Source organism: Gouania willdenowi, chromosome 8, assembly GCF_900634775.1.
Source record: "Gouania willdenowi chromosome 8, fGouWil2.1, whole genome shotgun sequence".
NCBI lineage: Eukaryota > Metazoa > Chordata > Actinopteri > Blenniiformes > Gobiesocidae > Gouania > Gouania willdenowi.
The window spans coordinates 17,450,162-17,466,354 of NC_041051.1; the positions used below are offsets into that span (position 1 = coordinate 17,450,162).

The 16,193-nt window shown below is 40.4% G+C and overlaps 1 protein-coding gene across 3 annotated transcripts in view; it reads right to left on the minus strand.

Moving 5' to 3' along the window:
- Nucleotides 1–3,286: 3,286 nt before the first annotated feature.
- Nucleotides 3,287–16,193, minus strand: part of kcnt2b (potassium sodium-activated channel subfamily T member 2b) — a 61,564-nt gene continuing 48,657 nt past the window's right edge. For 2 of the 3 annotated variants that reach the window (XM_028454895.1, XM_028454893.1), the window contains 16 exons: nt 13,512–13,620; nt 13,327–13,383; nt 12,511–12,663; nt 12,172–12,428; nt 11,462–11,786; nt 11,276–11,381; nt 10,462–10,634; nt 9,893–9,964; nt 9,629–9,763; nt 9,417–9,528; nt 7,183–7,284; nt 7,024–7,107; nt 6,823–6,951; nt 5,780–6,125; nt 3,967–4,051; nt 3,287–3,822 (listed from right to left, as the gene is read on the minus strand). In XM_028454895.1, coding sequence (XP_028310696.1) covers nt 3,705–3,822; nt 3,967–4,051; nt 5,780–6,125; nt 6,823–6,951; nt 7,024–7,107; nt 7,183–7,284; nt 9,417–9,528; nt 9,629–9,763; nt 9,893–9,964; nt 10,462–10,634; nt 11,276–11,381; nt 11,462–11,786; nt 12,172–12,428; nt 12,511–12,663; nt 13,327–13,383; nt 13,512–13,620 — 2,363 coding nt within the window. In that variant the 3' untranslated portion in view covers nt 3,287–3,704. The remainder of the gene's footprint in view (nt 3,823–3,966; nt 4,052–5,779; nt 6,126–6,822; nt 6,952–7,023; nt 7,108–7,182; nt 7,285–9,416; nt 9,529–9,628; nt 9,764–9,892; nt 9,965–10,461; nt 10,635–11,275; nt 11,382–11,461; nt 11,787–12,171; nt 12,429–12,510; nt 12,664–13,326; nt 13,384–13,511; nt 13,621–16,193) is intronic. The other variant, XM_028454894.1, reaches the window with a different exon arrangement.

A 16,193-nucleotide genomic window follows, 5' to 3' on the forward strand; every position in this document is an offset into this window, starting at 1 on the left:
CAGTGACACTATTATAGTGCAATATTCCAGTAAACAATATATTGGTTCCTTCAACAAACAGTGACAACATTTCTGTGAAGACGGACCTGCACATTTTAGTGAAAAAGCAGAAAAGGTTTTGAAAAAAAAAAAAATTGATACTTAGCGGGAGCATATTGATAATCGATTTTGTGGAAAAATATCGCGACATATCACCGTATTGAGATAATGTCACACTCCTATTATAAAGTATACTTTTATAAACTTAAGATGTTCCAATTTAGTTTGAAAAAGTATCATATTACTATACTTTCTAGTACGCTACAAGTACATGGTCCATAGTGTACTTGCTATACTTGCACTTACTCAAGCATACTTAATAAAATGAACTACAAGTATACTACTTTTTGCTAAGGATGGCTTCTAGAAAAATAAACTTTAATGGGCATTCAAGCTACTTTGTGTTTGACATTAGTATGTGTACGACTTGGGCAGCAGCCTGTGATAAGTTTAACTATGAAAAAGGAAGGTTTTCAGTGAACGTAAAGAAGAACCATCAGCAAGTGAAAGGCAGAACAAAGGAGAGCAGAGGAAGTGTTGCTGCACTCCCCACGCTGTTTTTGATGCTCTAGGTACGACTCGCAGGGAGTCTGACATCAATACTGGACGTGCTCTTCACTTGTTTCTGCAGGATATCAGGAACCCTGTGGAGAAACTCAACAAGTTCAGTTTAATCTGAGAGCTTACCTGCAGAGTGCACAGATTTATCCTGTCAGGTTCACTGGTGTCAGACTGAGAGGGAAAGAAAGCACAGAGTCTGATGGTCACAAGTGGACAGCATCAGCATAAAGGAACTAAAGATCTGTTTGAGGAAACCTGAAGCTCTCACAATAACAGAAACAATGCTCATTTGCAGGCCTGAGAACACAATAAATTAAGAGATCCACATCAGTATTTACTGTACATTTCCATGAATGCATCTCATTAATCCCATAAACACATCTGATGGTTTGATGAGGCTTTCATGAAGCATTGAAGATCACTCCAGATGAACCATCACAGATCTTTACCAAAGTTTTTCTAATACATACTTATCACAAGGCATTTATATTGTTTATACATGTTATACCTTCTCCCTCCTCCCTTGATCAATAATGGTTAACTCCATGTATTTGTTTGTTTTTGTTTGCAGATTTACATCAAAAGTACTTAACAGATTTTGACATTTTAACCAAAGATTGACCTTACATCATGGAGGATTCCATCACATTTTGGAGAGTTGGATCAATATACTGATTCTGGATCAGTTTTAAAAAAATAAATAAATTCAAAATTCATATCTTGGTTTGTGATTGACTGATTTTTATGAAATTAAACTAATTTACACCGAACAAAAATATAAACGCCACACTTTTGTTATTGCTCCCATTTTTCATGAGCTGAACTGAAAGATCTAAAACATTTTCTATAAACACAATATACCTATTTCTCACAAATGTGTTTAAATCTGTGTTAGTGAGCACTTCTCCTTTGCAGAGATAATCCATCCCACCTCACAGGTGTGGCATATCAAGATGCTGATTAGACAGCATAAATTTGCCTTAAGCTGGCCACAATAAAAGGCCACTCTAAAAATGTTCAGTTTAATCACACAGCACAAATGCCACAGATGTTGCAAGTTCTGAGGGAGCGTGCAATTGGCATGCTGAGTGCAGGAATGTCCATCAGAGCTGATGCTCGGGAATTGAATGTTCATTGCTCTACCATAAGCCATCTCCAAAGGCGTTTCAGAGAATTTGGCAGTACATCCAACCGTTAAACCGTGTGTGCGTACAAACTCACAGGTAAAACACATATTTAGGCTGTGTTGTGTGGTTCAGTTATTGCACACTGATGAAAAACTCAAGCTATTGTGACCCATGGAAGTATTGAAACTTAGAAATGTGAGTGCACACAAACACACAAGTTGTGTCAATTAGTGAAATCAATAAAATGTGAAGATAAAGTTTATGATTAAATATAGTATATCCCCTAAACAGCAGATGGCTTCACATTTGGACACCAGAACAGCAAAGACAAAGCCACGTAGACTTGACTTTAATATGTACATGTTTCCATTGGTTATAATGGCACTGAAGCTACAGCATTGGATGTCAGTTTGCATTCTCACCACAGGGCTGCACTCTTTCCATTTGAAATGGCACATGCTGAATTTCTGGCAAAAGATCTACAGACACCCACAAGTTCTTGATAAGATAAACAAACAGCAAAAAATCTTCACAGTAACAAAGAATTTACTTCAGTGTGATCTTAAATGACTTTTAAAGAAGCAAGGCTGTGCAGAATGGCCTAGTGGACACATTTTCTATTTATTCGGAGACATATAAGGCAGAATTTTCTAATACCTTTTGTTATTTATGGCACGAAATGTGTTTAATGCTTCATAGCAACAGAAACGTGTGATCACGTTTGCTACTGGCAGTGTTCAGTGACAAAATGGGATTTAAAAAGGACAGACGCAGAGTTGAGGGGGAAATGTATTGACTTCAATAAGGTCTGTCTAACATGAACTCACATAAAACAAAAAAAATGGTGACATAACTCCAGACAGCAGTGTGACTGAACTCCCTGCAGTGATGATGTAAGCTGTCTAATTATGTCCACCGCTGAGACTGCTGCTCTTTGGACTCCTCCGATGCTGGTGACTATAAAACAAGTGTTATTAGCGACAGGTACGACATTCAAACACAAAAGCAGAGAGTGTGGTGTGACTTTTTAAATACGCTTTAAAGGGATCCTCCACTGTTTTTACAAATGTGGCCTAAAAAACTTTGAAATGTCCTTATTAGAAGATCTATGTCTCACAACGCATCATTTTGCACCATAATCATTTTTTTTTTACTTTTAAAAATGGGACTAGTTTACCGTTTGACAGCCTGTGTGCCACCATGTTGAAATGACACAATTGATGACGCTAATCGTCCCTTTCAGCTGATTTTACTGATTTTTACAGCAACCCAAAGCAGCACAAGTTGTCATTTCGGCCCTGAATGCTTCACCTCCAATAGAACTCAGTGGGCCGAAAGGGGCGATTGGCGTCATCAATGACGTCATTTCGACACGGCGGCCCACAGGGTAAAGTAGTCCCAGTTTTAAAAGATAATAAATGAATATGGTGTAAAATAATGTATTTTGTTAGGCATTGATCTTCTGATAAGAACATTTCAAAGGTTTTAGGGCCACATTTGTAAAAACAGTGGAGGATCCCTTTAATAACATTCAGCGAAACAAAAAAAAAACACCCACGGCACAGTGAGGGGGACACAACAACAACAACAACAAAAACAACACGTGTGTTGACTGTCATTAGGCAGCGAACTCATTTTGGCTGTTTGGATTGAACTGGCAGTGTGTAGCTCCGATTCCACAAGCATACGCACACATTCATTCACACCAACACACGATGTAGCACGTCACATGCACTTACATACATAAATACACACAGTCTTTCAGTAAATGCACTTCTGTGTGCGCAGCTCTTTGCTGTGAAAATAGGAAGGTGCATAAGATAAAGCATTCCCATTGTTTATAGAAAAAGTCCATGCATGTGGAGCGACCTCTGACTTCATCAACACTGAACATGGAGATGAGGACTTCTTCTGCAGCAGTTCTTTGTAGCTCTGGCAGTGTTTTTAACAGTATGGCAGTCTTTTTCTGGCACCTGCTCACAGATGGGTGCTGTCCTGGGTATCAAACCTGTGGCTCTCTGAGAGCCCAGCGCTGCACTTCCTGCTGCTCCCCTGATTGGGCACCAGAGAGAGGGGGTCTGGTCTAATCAGGTATCTGCACACAACAAACCCAACCTGTCAGTATTTGTAATGTTGAGCTCAATTGACAGCGTGATTATAATATATATATATATATATATATATATATATATATATATATATATATATATATATATACGTGCTGCTGCTGTGTACCCACACAATGTCGTGCAGCTCCAGTCTGGCATCTGGAGAAGGGTTGATGAGGATGTAGGACAGTCTGTTCCCTTGGTCTGTCATTCCATCTGACACAGAAGAAAGAGGCGGAAAATGAAAACGAGTCCAAATTTACAGCAGGTGGTGCTGCATCCGTGCACACAGATCAGTCACACAAATCCAATGCATACCAGAGTGGTGCACATGATCACTGTGTGCCCTGCATTCAGCTTAAATATTAAAGATGGTGATATAAAAGCATTATTCTGTAAGTAGAGTTGATAACTGCAGAACATTAGAAGTTATTTTGAATAAGGTTTAGGACTTCTACACTCAAGATGACGCATCACAAAATAAAATTCTGAATGTAAAGAGAAAAAATCAAAAAGATTATGGCGTTAATTATAAATAATATTACAACATCAGTTTTATAAACAAAGCCGATACATCTGGCTTGTAAAACCTCTTCTTTCACTGGTAATTTTACATGTTAACAGCAAAGGCTCACTTTATCTTTTGAAATGTACATGAACATTTAATTGCAAGAAAGCAGCGTAGTTGAAAGAAACACATTTCCCCAATACATGCTGAAAAACCATGCCGTTATTTAAAAAAAAACCATTAGAAGAACAATGTATATCATTCTTTTTACATTACCTTAAATTCTAACGCAGATAATCAGTTCACACTTCCATGACTATCATGTAATCGTCAAGCAAATGACATGTTTACGGCCATCTGTACTCATGTACAAAACATAGTTGCAAAACACGTTTTTTTTACTGTTTTATTTTGAAAAACTCCAACTTCTGTTTTATTGTTTCATCATTTCTGTGCTCGATGTAGTGCATCTCAAATGGGCTTGATGCTATGCAACACACACACACACGCACACACACACAAAGATGAAAAATGGTACCTGTAATGAATTTTAATTTTAAGCTCTGTCAAAATATTACATGCAATACTAGAGGTTTAGTTGAGTAACTTTCTTTAAAAGTCCTTGCAGAGCAGTCAGGAGTAGAAAAGCTTTATAAAAATATTAATAACCAAGAAAATCAGTGAAATCAGGCCGGGGCCAAATATAAACTCTGCACCAGAATCACCAACTTCACGTCACATGCCGCCGAATAAATGTTGCTCCCCATGGATTGTGTTCTAAGGTATAAAATTGTACCGAAAAAATACTTACACACATTAACCACATTTTATTTATATATTTCCACATCAGGTTAGCCTGGAATCCATCCTAATCCCTTGTATTATTCAGTGTTTAATACAGGCGATTAGTCAGGAAGCGCTTGAGTTTGGGGGTGGGACAAACACGTGCAGAGTAACCAATCAAACAACGAGCGGTGCCCCTGAGGACAATAGAGCGACAAGTGTAGATATTTTTCCCTCAACAGAGCAGGCGGGGGGAAAATGGCTTGTAGTACAGTACAGACTTAGGGTTTTAAAGCCTCTTCTTGCTGTGGGTTCAATGATGTTACCAGGTGTCGAATGGCTTCTCCGTGGCGGGCACCATGTTTGTTTTGACACTGCTTGGTGAAGGAGATAAGACATTATTTCTGTACGACTCTGATTGGCTCTGTCTTTTTCGAGCAGAGGAAAATGAGCAGAAACGGCTGCATTACCACACCCACTTTCTTGCAAAAACTTAAAGAAGTGGGTGTGGCTTATTGCCAGGCGAACTTCAGGTATCCATTACTTGTATTAATTAACATAAATGTGCCCTCATGATTCCACTGTGGTCCTCAAACCCTTATTTGAGCAACATGTACTTTAGTGGACTGTTCATGCACAAACTACAGACTTACTGAATCCAGATGAAGAAAGGCCCAAATGTTTCATCCTCGTCCGCACCAAAGCATTGAGTTCTTGCCTCTCTGATCGTCTGAACAGAGAGAGTCTCTGCTGGCTGATCCTCTCTGCGGCGCTGCCCGGACCCCCCTTTGCTCCGCTGGAGGTGCGACCCCCTTTCCTGCTCAGCCTCCGGGCCCACTGCATGCTCTTTCTCCTGAGCAGAGGGTGGTCTGAGGAGTGGGAGGAGGTGGAGACGGGCTCTGACGAGGTGGAGTTACGGTGGGTGCTGGTCCTCGACAACAGGGGCTCTCTGGGCTCTCTGGTGTCTTCGTAGTCCTCCACTGTGATGGATACCTGGGACTGAGGGCCAGGGTTGGGGTCAATTATAATCATAGTTGCGTAATTGATCATAATTACCATTATGACGAAATTGTAAAAATCGGTTTCTGTTGTAATCGTAAGTTTATTGACTTCAGAAAGTTGACCTTGTAATTATAAATTGGCAAGATATACTGACAGTAAAAAGGCTGAGACGCCCACAGCAAAAATATTAATAGCAATATTTTCATTGATTAGGAAGTCTAGCAAGGTAACCAAAAAATGAAGAAAAATCACATAATAGATCATATTTTTGGTGTATTTTATAGATTATTTAAGACATGGGTCAAAATTCATTAGAGATGCTAACAGAAAGCTAAAACAAGAGGAAGGTGAAGTTTCATGGGGTTATTGATTTCAGGATCAGTAATTGTGATTAATTGTAATTGAACTTTAGTAATTGTAATTGACTTTCAGGGGAAAAATAATAATTTTAATTATAATTGGTGAAAAATGCCATTCACTGTAATCATAATTGAGATGCAATTGAAAATGGATAATTAAATATAGAATTTAAAATTTTGAAAATTGTAATTGACCCCAACCCCGCTGAGGGCCAACAGAACTCAGAATAAACCTAATTTATCAGTTTGATGGTTGACTTGTGAAATGGTGAAGAATGATATGCATTTGTTTTCAAATGTCAACATCAAACGCAGAATGGCGGGGTGCTGCTGACCTCAGAGACCGGGAGCTTGTGGGCATCTGTGCGGTAGATGCCGATGGGAATGTCTCCTGTGGAAGAGCACAGTTTCTGGTACAGTCTGCCGTAAGTGCGGATCCACAGGTCGTCCTCTGTGATCTTCATCTGGAGAAGCAAACAGATCAATGATGTGCCTCGGAGGCACCTCAGGGCGTGAACACATTGAAATGCACTCACAGCACAGAGGAACCCTGAGCCTGGCATGGAGTCTAACCCAAGCAGCAGCCTCGTGATGGAGATCATGTAGTCCTTCACAAACGACTGTCAAAACAAGAGATTTTTAGACAACGTGTCATGACAGCATAAAAGATGTATTTAGTCTGCACTACAAAAAACCTGATAGAGGAGAGTATCCAACATGCTGACGCTGAACACCTTCCCTGCAGCGAACGGCAGGCGGAACATGAAGACCAGGTTGGAACCCTTCTCCCTCTCCTTCTGCAGGACAAGCCCACAAAAACACACGAGCAATTTTCTATAACAGCGACCTTCCAATAGATTAAATAGAAAGCAGTATCTCCAAGCACGATTATACCTCAACAGATCTGATCTTTCCCAGCGTTCACTGAGACCAAGCCAACACAGCGCTCAAGAAGTTAATGCCGATGAGCCGACATTGATTCTAGTGGCTTAATTAGTTTCCACTGTGTCTGATTTGTATGTTTGTGTAATGCAGCCTCAAACCATTAAACCCAGCGTGCACAGCCCAGAGGAAATAAAGCTACACAAAACATTTGCTGCTGTGAGGCAAGTGCTGTTTAATATTTTAAATATCTGTAACCACTTGATTGCGTAGATCCCTTATGGGATTCGTTAAAATATGCCAAATATTTCTGTGGTTTCACATCCAAACATAGAAAACATCTAATTATCACTATTTTTCCTATCGGTGTTAGAATGGAGCGTAGAGCAAGAAACAGGCCTGATGGCTCTCAATACATGTTAAAGTGATGACTCGTACAAAATATGTGGTCAGGTGCATTTCTCAGACCATTTCACTTTAGATGTTCATAGAGGTTATTTAAGCCATTACACTCAATAAAGAGCCTGATTAAAAACGGTAAGGGTTTTGCCTATTTATTTTGAACGTTTGACTGGTCAGTCTATGTCACAGCTTTACCTACAGATGGCTGCAGTCATTGTAGAAAGGAGCACACAAAGGCAAAGCAATTGTGATTGAAATAACTGAACTTTTCTGTTCGAGTCGACGTTTCTTTTTTTATTTTGCCATATTTTCCTTGACTTTAGCTACTATTCTTTTGGTTTTTCCCAAAACATTGACTTTCTCTCAGACAGCCACAGTTTTTGGTGCTGTAGAGCTGTTGCGTGTTTTTCTGAAATGCTTCTTTACATACACACAATGAGTCTGTGTTATTGTCGTTTCTGTTTATCTTGCAGTCACCCTGAACTTGATTTCTTTGTGATGATTCCTTTTCACTCTTTTGTATTTTTTCTTGCATCTCACACAGACTTTGCCTCTACAGTGCTTCAGCAGGCTATCAGCAGATGAACAGACAGTTATGCATTGGGTTCAGTCAGAACCCACTGCATTGAGTACTGAAAGACAGAATCATTGAAAAGAAGCAGCAATACGGACTGAAAATAATACACGGACTAGGAGCTTTGTATAATGATTCGAGCAATTTTACGAAACAAATTTGCCGTTGTCTTTTTCAGCCCTAATTTAGAAGTTGTTCTTAATCAACTCACCCAATTGTACAGAGTAGCTCATTTATGCATGAAAACTGTTACCCACAATATTTTTTATTAGATAACATCATAGTGTATGCGATCAATTAATCATACATCAATTACTCCAAAAAGAAAGGAAAAAGGTTGAAATTGCTGCTTGAAAGTTTATTTTTAAATCTACACACTGCGTTTGTTGATATTTTAGCGCATTGCATTAGGGGATGTGGAGTCCCGTAATGGATGCATAAAAGTATTTTTACTTTATTTTTACCGTGATTTCTTGTGTTTCTTTGCCAGACAACGACAATGATTTGCTTGACAACATTTTTGTTTTCGTTTGTTCTTGGTATTAAGAATGAAAAAAAAAACACAGTCTCAGAGACTCCACTTCCCAAAATGCAATGCGTGAAAATTTCAACAAACTGAGAGTTCAAGCTGAATACAAATGTTGAAAACTGAAGACTATTTTGTGCTTTGGACATTTGTTACTGCTTTTTAGTGTTGCAAGGGTCTCCTGATGCCTATTCCAGCTTTCTTCATCCGCTTCAGGTAGGGGTACACCCTGCACAAGGCGCCAGTTCATTGCAAGGCAACATACAGACAGACAACCACTCACACTCCCATTCACTCCCAATCAACCCAACAGTCATGTCTTTGGATTGTGGATGAAAGAAAGCCGGAGTACCCAGGGAAAACTCACACAAGCACAGGGAGAACATGCAAACGCTGCAGAGAAAGGACCCAAGTGAACACGCTAGGCCTTAAACCCAGGACCTTCTTGCTGTGAGGCAGACGTGCACACCACTACCCCACTGTGCACCCCCTCTACTATGCTTTCTGTTCAGCGTGAATGGAAAGTGAAACTGCGAAGCGTTTACCTTTTCCAGTTTGGACAGTGCAAGAGAGTAGTGGTCCTTGACTTTAAACTGCATGAAGCGCATGTTGGCTGGGTGTGTGAGCTCAGTGATGATACTTAGAGCTGGAAACAGTCTTAATGAGAAAAAGAGACATACAAAATTACCAACAACAGGTCAGAAAACACTTTAAAGTTTGAGTGTGAGTTTGCATAAGGGAAGCAACCTGGGCACACCTGAAGAGTGTCTGGACATTGACGATGGTCTTTGCATCAGCCATGTAATCCTCCTCTGCAATCATGGAGCTCTCTTTGTCAACTACCACCATGGTGTCTGCAAACGTGACTCCACATCGCAACAAGCTGTCCAAACTGGCACCAGAGGGAGAAAGATTTCATTAGTTGTGAATGACATTTTACATGGTTTGCTTTGCGCCTTGATGTATTCTAAGTGTGTGAATAAGGAAAAATGTCAGAGTTTAGAACTTTGATTAGTCTTACTTGTCAATGGATCCCACTGTGTAGAAAACCATGGGAAACCAACAAATTGCCTCAAGAAAATCTGCTTCAGGTCTGAAACAATCCAAACACAAATAGATGTGAGACTCCCACCGGTACAGATTTACACTTGCTGTGATGAAGAGCAAACACACCCACGGTGACAGATCTTTCCTCTCTAAGCCTTAAAAATACCATGCAGCCAACCTGCCTGCAGAGAAAACTGAAAATAACAGCACTACACTTGAGTGACTCAACATTTTATTGCCTTTTATTGGATTTCATTCTCATTTGGCTGACTGAGTTTGTGTACCAGCCACAAAAGATGACACAGAAATTGTGGAGCGCATTGTCCTGAAAGCATTCAGCTTTTCACAAATCATGTTTACTGTGTCCTTAAATAGCAGTTTTTCCTCCTCTAACTGCTATTTCAGGCAGGGCCCATTTTACCATCTAGTGCGGCCTAGATTTGTAGCACAGGTGACAGGCACAGCAAGCACATAACCTGCTTTAGTTTCAAGTTGAGTGTTGGAAATAGCCCCACTAACAAACAATACAGCTGTTGTTCTCACATGCTTTCCAGCAGCAGCACAATGGGCTTCAGCTCTTTCCTTGGTCGGTAGTAGGCTCGAAGAGGCACAATAAAGTTGTAAAGGCCATTCCCTGCACTCTCTGCAGATACAATGATCAGTTTGTTTTTGAAGCCGTAGGATCGAGCGTCCTCAAAGGGGATGTGGTGACATGCCTGAGAGGGAAGCAAAACAGCAATGATGATGATACACAAGCACGGGAGGGGAAATCAATGTTGGCCTCATAAATAAAGGGATACGGTGCATCTGTTGTTGATATTTCTAAAATTTTTTCACAAATGTATGTGAGAGAACACCATAGACCTGGAACATGACCCTTACAGTATTTACTGTCTATACATTAACTTATATATAAGTAGAATATGAGCATCCTTGCTGAAATCCTTTGAAAATCAATGATTGAGAGATATTTTATCAAAATGCATCTGTAAACTTAATAAGGATTGTCCTTATGTTTGGTATTTTGTATTGGTTTAGAATGATAGATAAACTCAAAGACAATATTTTCTAATGGAGCATTGACATCTTAACACTGTTTGGCATTCTTCAATTCCAGTTAAAAACACTTAGTGCTGGTTAGAGGAAAACAAGCTGAAAATGGAGTATTCAGGTAACAAATAAGGAGGAATATTCTCCTTATTGGAGGCTTTTTATTGTGGACTATGAAATATTTGTTAGTACGTCCACATCCTGGTAATGTGCAGGAACTGATGACTGAAATAAAACTGATTATTTTTATTCTATAGTTTTTGATCCTTTGTCCATGGAACAAATGGAATGAATCCTGGTTCCTTACCTTGTCCATGCGCAGGCAGCAGAAAGGCATCTTTTCTTGTAAAAGGTGGCAGAGTGCAGGTGAGCTGCCGATGTATGGAGAGTTTAGCGGGTATCCCTTCACCCACCTGTAGAATGAAACCAAACTTGCTAGCTTCATTATTCCACCGGTAAAATTAGCATTATCTGAAATCCAAACACTACTCACTCAGAGTGTCGACCCCACCAGTGGGCACTCTCATCTCGCTCGCTGTCCTCCTTCCCCTCCTCACCTCCCTCGTCCTCCGACTGGTCTCCCAGGAGGTCGAAGGTGGGGTTATTGACACCGTCCACCAGTTCCAGCACAGGAGCAATGCTGTGCCGTCTTTCTTCGGCTGAGTCTCCCATGGCTGGCAGAGCCAAGGTGTTGGTGCCTCCCATCTCGGTTCTGGAGCTGCTTCTGCTTCCTCTGCCGCTGCCCAGGCCTGTGCTCCCTGCATCCTGGCCCTCTGGGCTGCTGTCACTGGAGTCCTGCAGATCAATGGCCACCGTGCCTGGAATACACATAGAGTAATGGGTGAAATAACATTTTGTAATTGTAGTTTTAATCTATAATCAGAAGACATCTGGATCGATGACACTAAATAAATGTAAGTATAGTCACTTGGCTGTCATTCTTTACTCAGTGCCGTGTATATAAAAACAAAGTGGTTGACGGTTCAGCTCAGTTGCCAATTATTCTTATCAGGAATATCTTACAATGTGCTGAATGTTGATTCTTCCGTGGAGCTTTTGTTTCAAATGTAAAAAAGACAGCAGCATTGTGACAGTTGTGCAGGCTGAGCTGCTCTCAAACACAGTGATTATAAAATAAAGCCGCAGGCACCAGCTCAGCGTGTAGAAATGTCAAAGTCTTTGCACAGCACACATCTGACTGACCCATGCTGGCAATGATGCTGTGGACTGGCAGGCGGGTAAGTCCATGGTAGATGGTTTGTTGCACTCCCCTGGTATTTCCACCCCCTCCTCCTCCCCAGGATGGTTCCCTCTGGCCTCGGACGAATGCTGAGTTTTCCTCTTTGGAGATGTTGATGTAAAAACACGTGTCAGAGGCTCCCATGATATGACAGGGACCAGGGTTTAACAGGATGTTGGTGGTGTCTAGTCTGCGCACTCCGATTAAACACACTCCATACCTGCAGCAGCACAGACACTGTCAGTTCATCACTCAGCTACTAGGTCTCTTCACAATATACTAACATGAACAAAATGGCTTACTTTTTATGAGCATGAAAGGAGGCAAAAGTGAAACTCTTGCCCTGGTATTCCCCGAAGAATTTACTTTCCTCCAGGCGGATATGATGCACCTCATTGGCTGAGCAGCGGCGGTAGGTTCTGTGCCATTGGTCCGCGGAGTAGGCCCCACCCTCCCTGAAATGATAAAAGTGGAATGACTGGAGGAGAGATTGACCTTTAGAAGATCTATTACAAAAATTGAGCTTCACAGCACATCTGAAGAATTTCGATTAAAGTTGCAGAGTCGTCAGGTATGCTGATCAATACTTCAATCAATGATATGGTTGGCAACAAGAACATCACTCCTGTATGAAAAATAAAGTAGGATCATCTTTCTAATGGGGGGTAAGGCTGTAGATATGGAGGCTAAAGAGGAGATGGGAGGAAGCATAGGTGTGGGGGCAGTGTGAGTGTGGGTGGCCTGCAACAAAGACAGCTTTGGAAAAACAAGTGATGCAAATTTGCAGCTTAAGTGTAAAGCAGGGGAGGACTAATCCTCTTCATGTACTAGCCACATGCCAGTAGATCCAGATATAGAAGCATACTTATGAAAACATTAACCATTTATTAATTTCTCTTTTCGTGGAGACGAGTACTGCCAAACCAAACCAAAAAAAGGGCTCTAATTATTGTTAAAAGACACACGTTTACAGATTTAATGTCTTCTTTGAGGAACCAAAATCATCACAAAAATGTCCCAAATTCACTGAAGGATTTGTTTTAACTTGAAACATGAATGAAAGCAATTTTATGAATGACATCAATCCGGAGTATCATTATAAAAGAGCTGCCTCCGACCTGTTGAGGGCTTGAAAGGCTCCCACACGTTGCTTGAAGGCCTCTTGAGGAGCCGTTCTATGAAAAGAAACAAAAAAATGAATGAGGCCGACAGGTTCTGTCAGTGACTCTGTGCTTTCATGTCAAACAATTTAACATCATCAGTGAAATAGGAATAATAGCATAAAGGAAAGGAAGAAACTCACTGTCCTCTAGAGGAGTGGATCAACAGAGTGATGAGGGTTGAGGTACCAGGGCACACACAGTTTAACGCAAGCATGGCGTACTTAAACTCCTCCTCACACACCACATGATCTGAGGGCACAGACGAAAAGGACAGACGCTAAAATCCTTCATGTAACAGACAGAGCTCCTTCTAACCAAGAAACAATGAGAAATTTGAGTCAATGGAACAAAAATCACAAAAAAATATTAATTGTGATATGGTTACACATGCACTAAATTCACCCATTATGCTGTATAATATGATCAAAATTTGTGACCTCTGCTTTTAAACATGAATCAGTGATTTAGGGTCAGATGCTCATTGGCACAGGTTTATCCTAATATATACAGTATATATTTTTTTCAGCTTTGATTCACCATCACAGGCCTTCCCCTCAAAAACACATGACACACCAGGCTTACAGTAACACGTTGAAGTATGTTTCAATGACTCCCTGAGGATTATGGAAGCGTCACTTGAAACCATGAGCAGAAATGTCAATGTTGAGGGCTGTACGCTGAAATCCAATTAGTGTTGCCAGATGGAACCTTACACTCTATATAAACAGGTAAACTTGACTGTTTTCCTCCATGAACAGTGTTCTGATCATTTAAAACCAATCTGTGGTTCTGAAACTTTTCAGCCCCCTTCCCAAAAAGAAAGGTGCCAGAGACCAGGGACCACACTGTACCTGAAGGTGGTTGAACACAGACATGAACAATGACGAACAGTCATGTGGAGTCAGTAATGTAGTTTAAAAAGTAGGAACAATTAGTTTAAACTGGTAAATAATAGGCAATACAAATTGTGCAAAAAAAAAAAACATGAAATATGGTGAAAAGAGGTTAAAAGTGACAATAATGGATCAACATATGTGACATTAGGTGGGAAAAGTGGTGGAAAGGGTTTATAAATGCTGAAAATATCTTGAAAGTGGAAAAACAGTGCAGAAAAGGCATTGAAATTTGATGGAGAATTCACAGAATTGGGGATAATAATGAGGATAAATATGGAAAGAAAAAGTGATGAAAACAGGTTAAAAGGGTCAAAATAAGCAAAAATGGGCTCAAATTGTTCAAAAAAATATTCTTAGTTCCTTGAAGGCATCTGGTGAACCCCTCCCAGTGTCCCCAAATGGGGTCCTGAACCCAAGGTTGAGAACATCTGCCCTAAACAAGCCACACTAAAGACCTCACTCACACGTGCTGTCCCTTAGAGGAGAAAAAGACTAAAGTGTCACATATTGATCAGCTGTTTGTTAATACCTGTGTGGCATTTTTTATCAGCAAATATAACCCAGAATAGTCTCGTAAAACTTCATCGAGTTAAAAATATCGAGATTTATATTGTGTATATACAGTATATTGCCATTTTGAGAAGAAATATGGAGATATGAATTTGGGTCCATAAGTCTCAAGCTGCACCAGCCTGAAGCATCCAAGCAAATCTTTGCCTCTCAGCTGATGTTCACAGATTCAAAATGACATTTCTTAAAGGATTTCCTTTAGTTTAACACATACAGTAAAATATTTCTACATTAGAATAGAGAAGACACTCTCACGTTTGACAGGCAGGTAGACTTATCTCCTGTCAGCTTAATGCAAAATGGCGGCAGCAGCCTGTGTGTAATGAGAGCTCGGTGCAGGCTGGCTGCAGACGTGCAGGAGAGAAGATGGTTAAAAAAAAAAAGGAGACAATGTAAATGAGTGATTATTGTTTAAATCAATATTACAGGCACCATCGTAGACACCCACAGACCCCATGCCGTGCGAGCTGTGCTGCGCTGCGCTGCTTAAAATAGGAGCTTTTGTCTCAAACAACAGCGCTTGTCGGTTTTTAAATATCAGTGGAATAATCAATACAGATGGTAACTGATATTAGAGATTTCATGGCAAATATCGATTGATAACATTGTTAAGCCGATAATATTGGCCATCTCTAATACTGTATATAAATATATATCCAGAGGTGAAAGTACTCACATTACTGTAATTGTGTTGGTTTTATGGGCACTACTACTTTTTTGAGTAGCGCTGTCTTTTTTACAGTGTATGGTCAGGAGGAGTAGAAGATGGAATTTGTGACTTTTCTGCTTAAAAGGTAATTACTGCTGCTTGATTTACATTATGTTTGATTTGTAATTGTTACACTAGAACTCTGTAGCGCATGTGTTGTTTGTGTGCACGCAGCAGCCTCTGTGTGGGCTGCTGTAAGTGACTCTGTGTTGTTGCTGCTGCTGCTGAGGTGTGTGCACATTGAGAGAGAGAAGCGCTGCAGTAATATGCTTTTAACAGTGCATGTTATATTACCGGGATGTTGCTGTCGGATTAACGTTAGCTTGTTAGCTCCTCTGAGGGAAGGACTTTGGAAAGTTTGGAGGCAGGGCAAGAGAGCAGCGAGGAGGGAGGAGGAGAGAGGGATCTGAGAGTTGCGGACTGCACCTTTAAGTACATTTTAAAAGAAGTTAAGTCATTTGTTACATTTCTACACCCAACCATTACTGAGTAAATAACTTTTTTGCTGTTTTAAAATGATCAACGGACATTGTAAAACTACCAGACAACAATCAATTAATCCATATGTTATTTGTTGTGCCATTTCTGATCAATGTCCAGTCACTTTGTTGGGTTCAGGTTGGAGTTTCTACCTATCATGTTTTTAC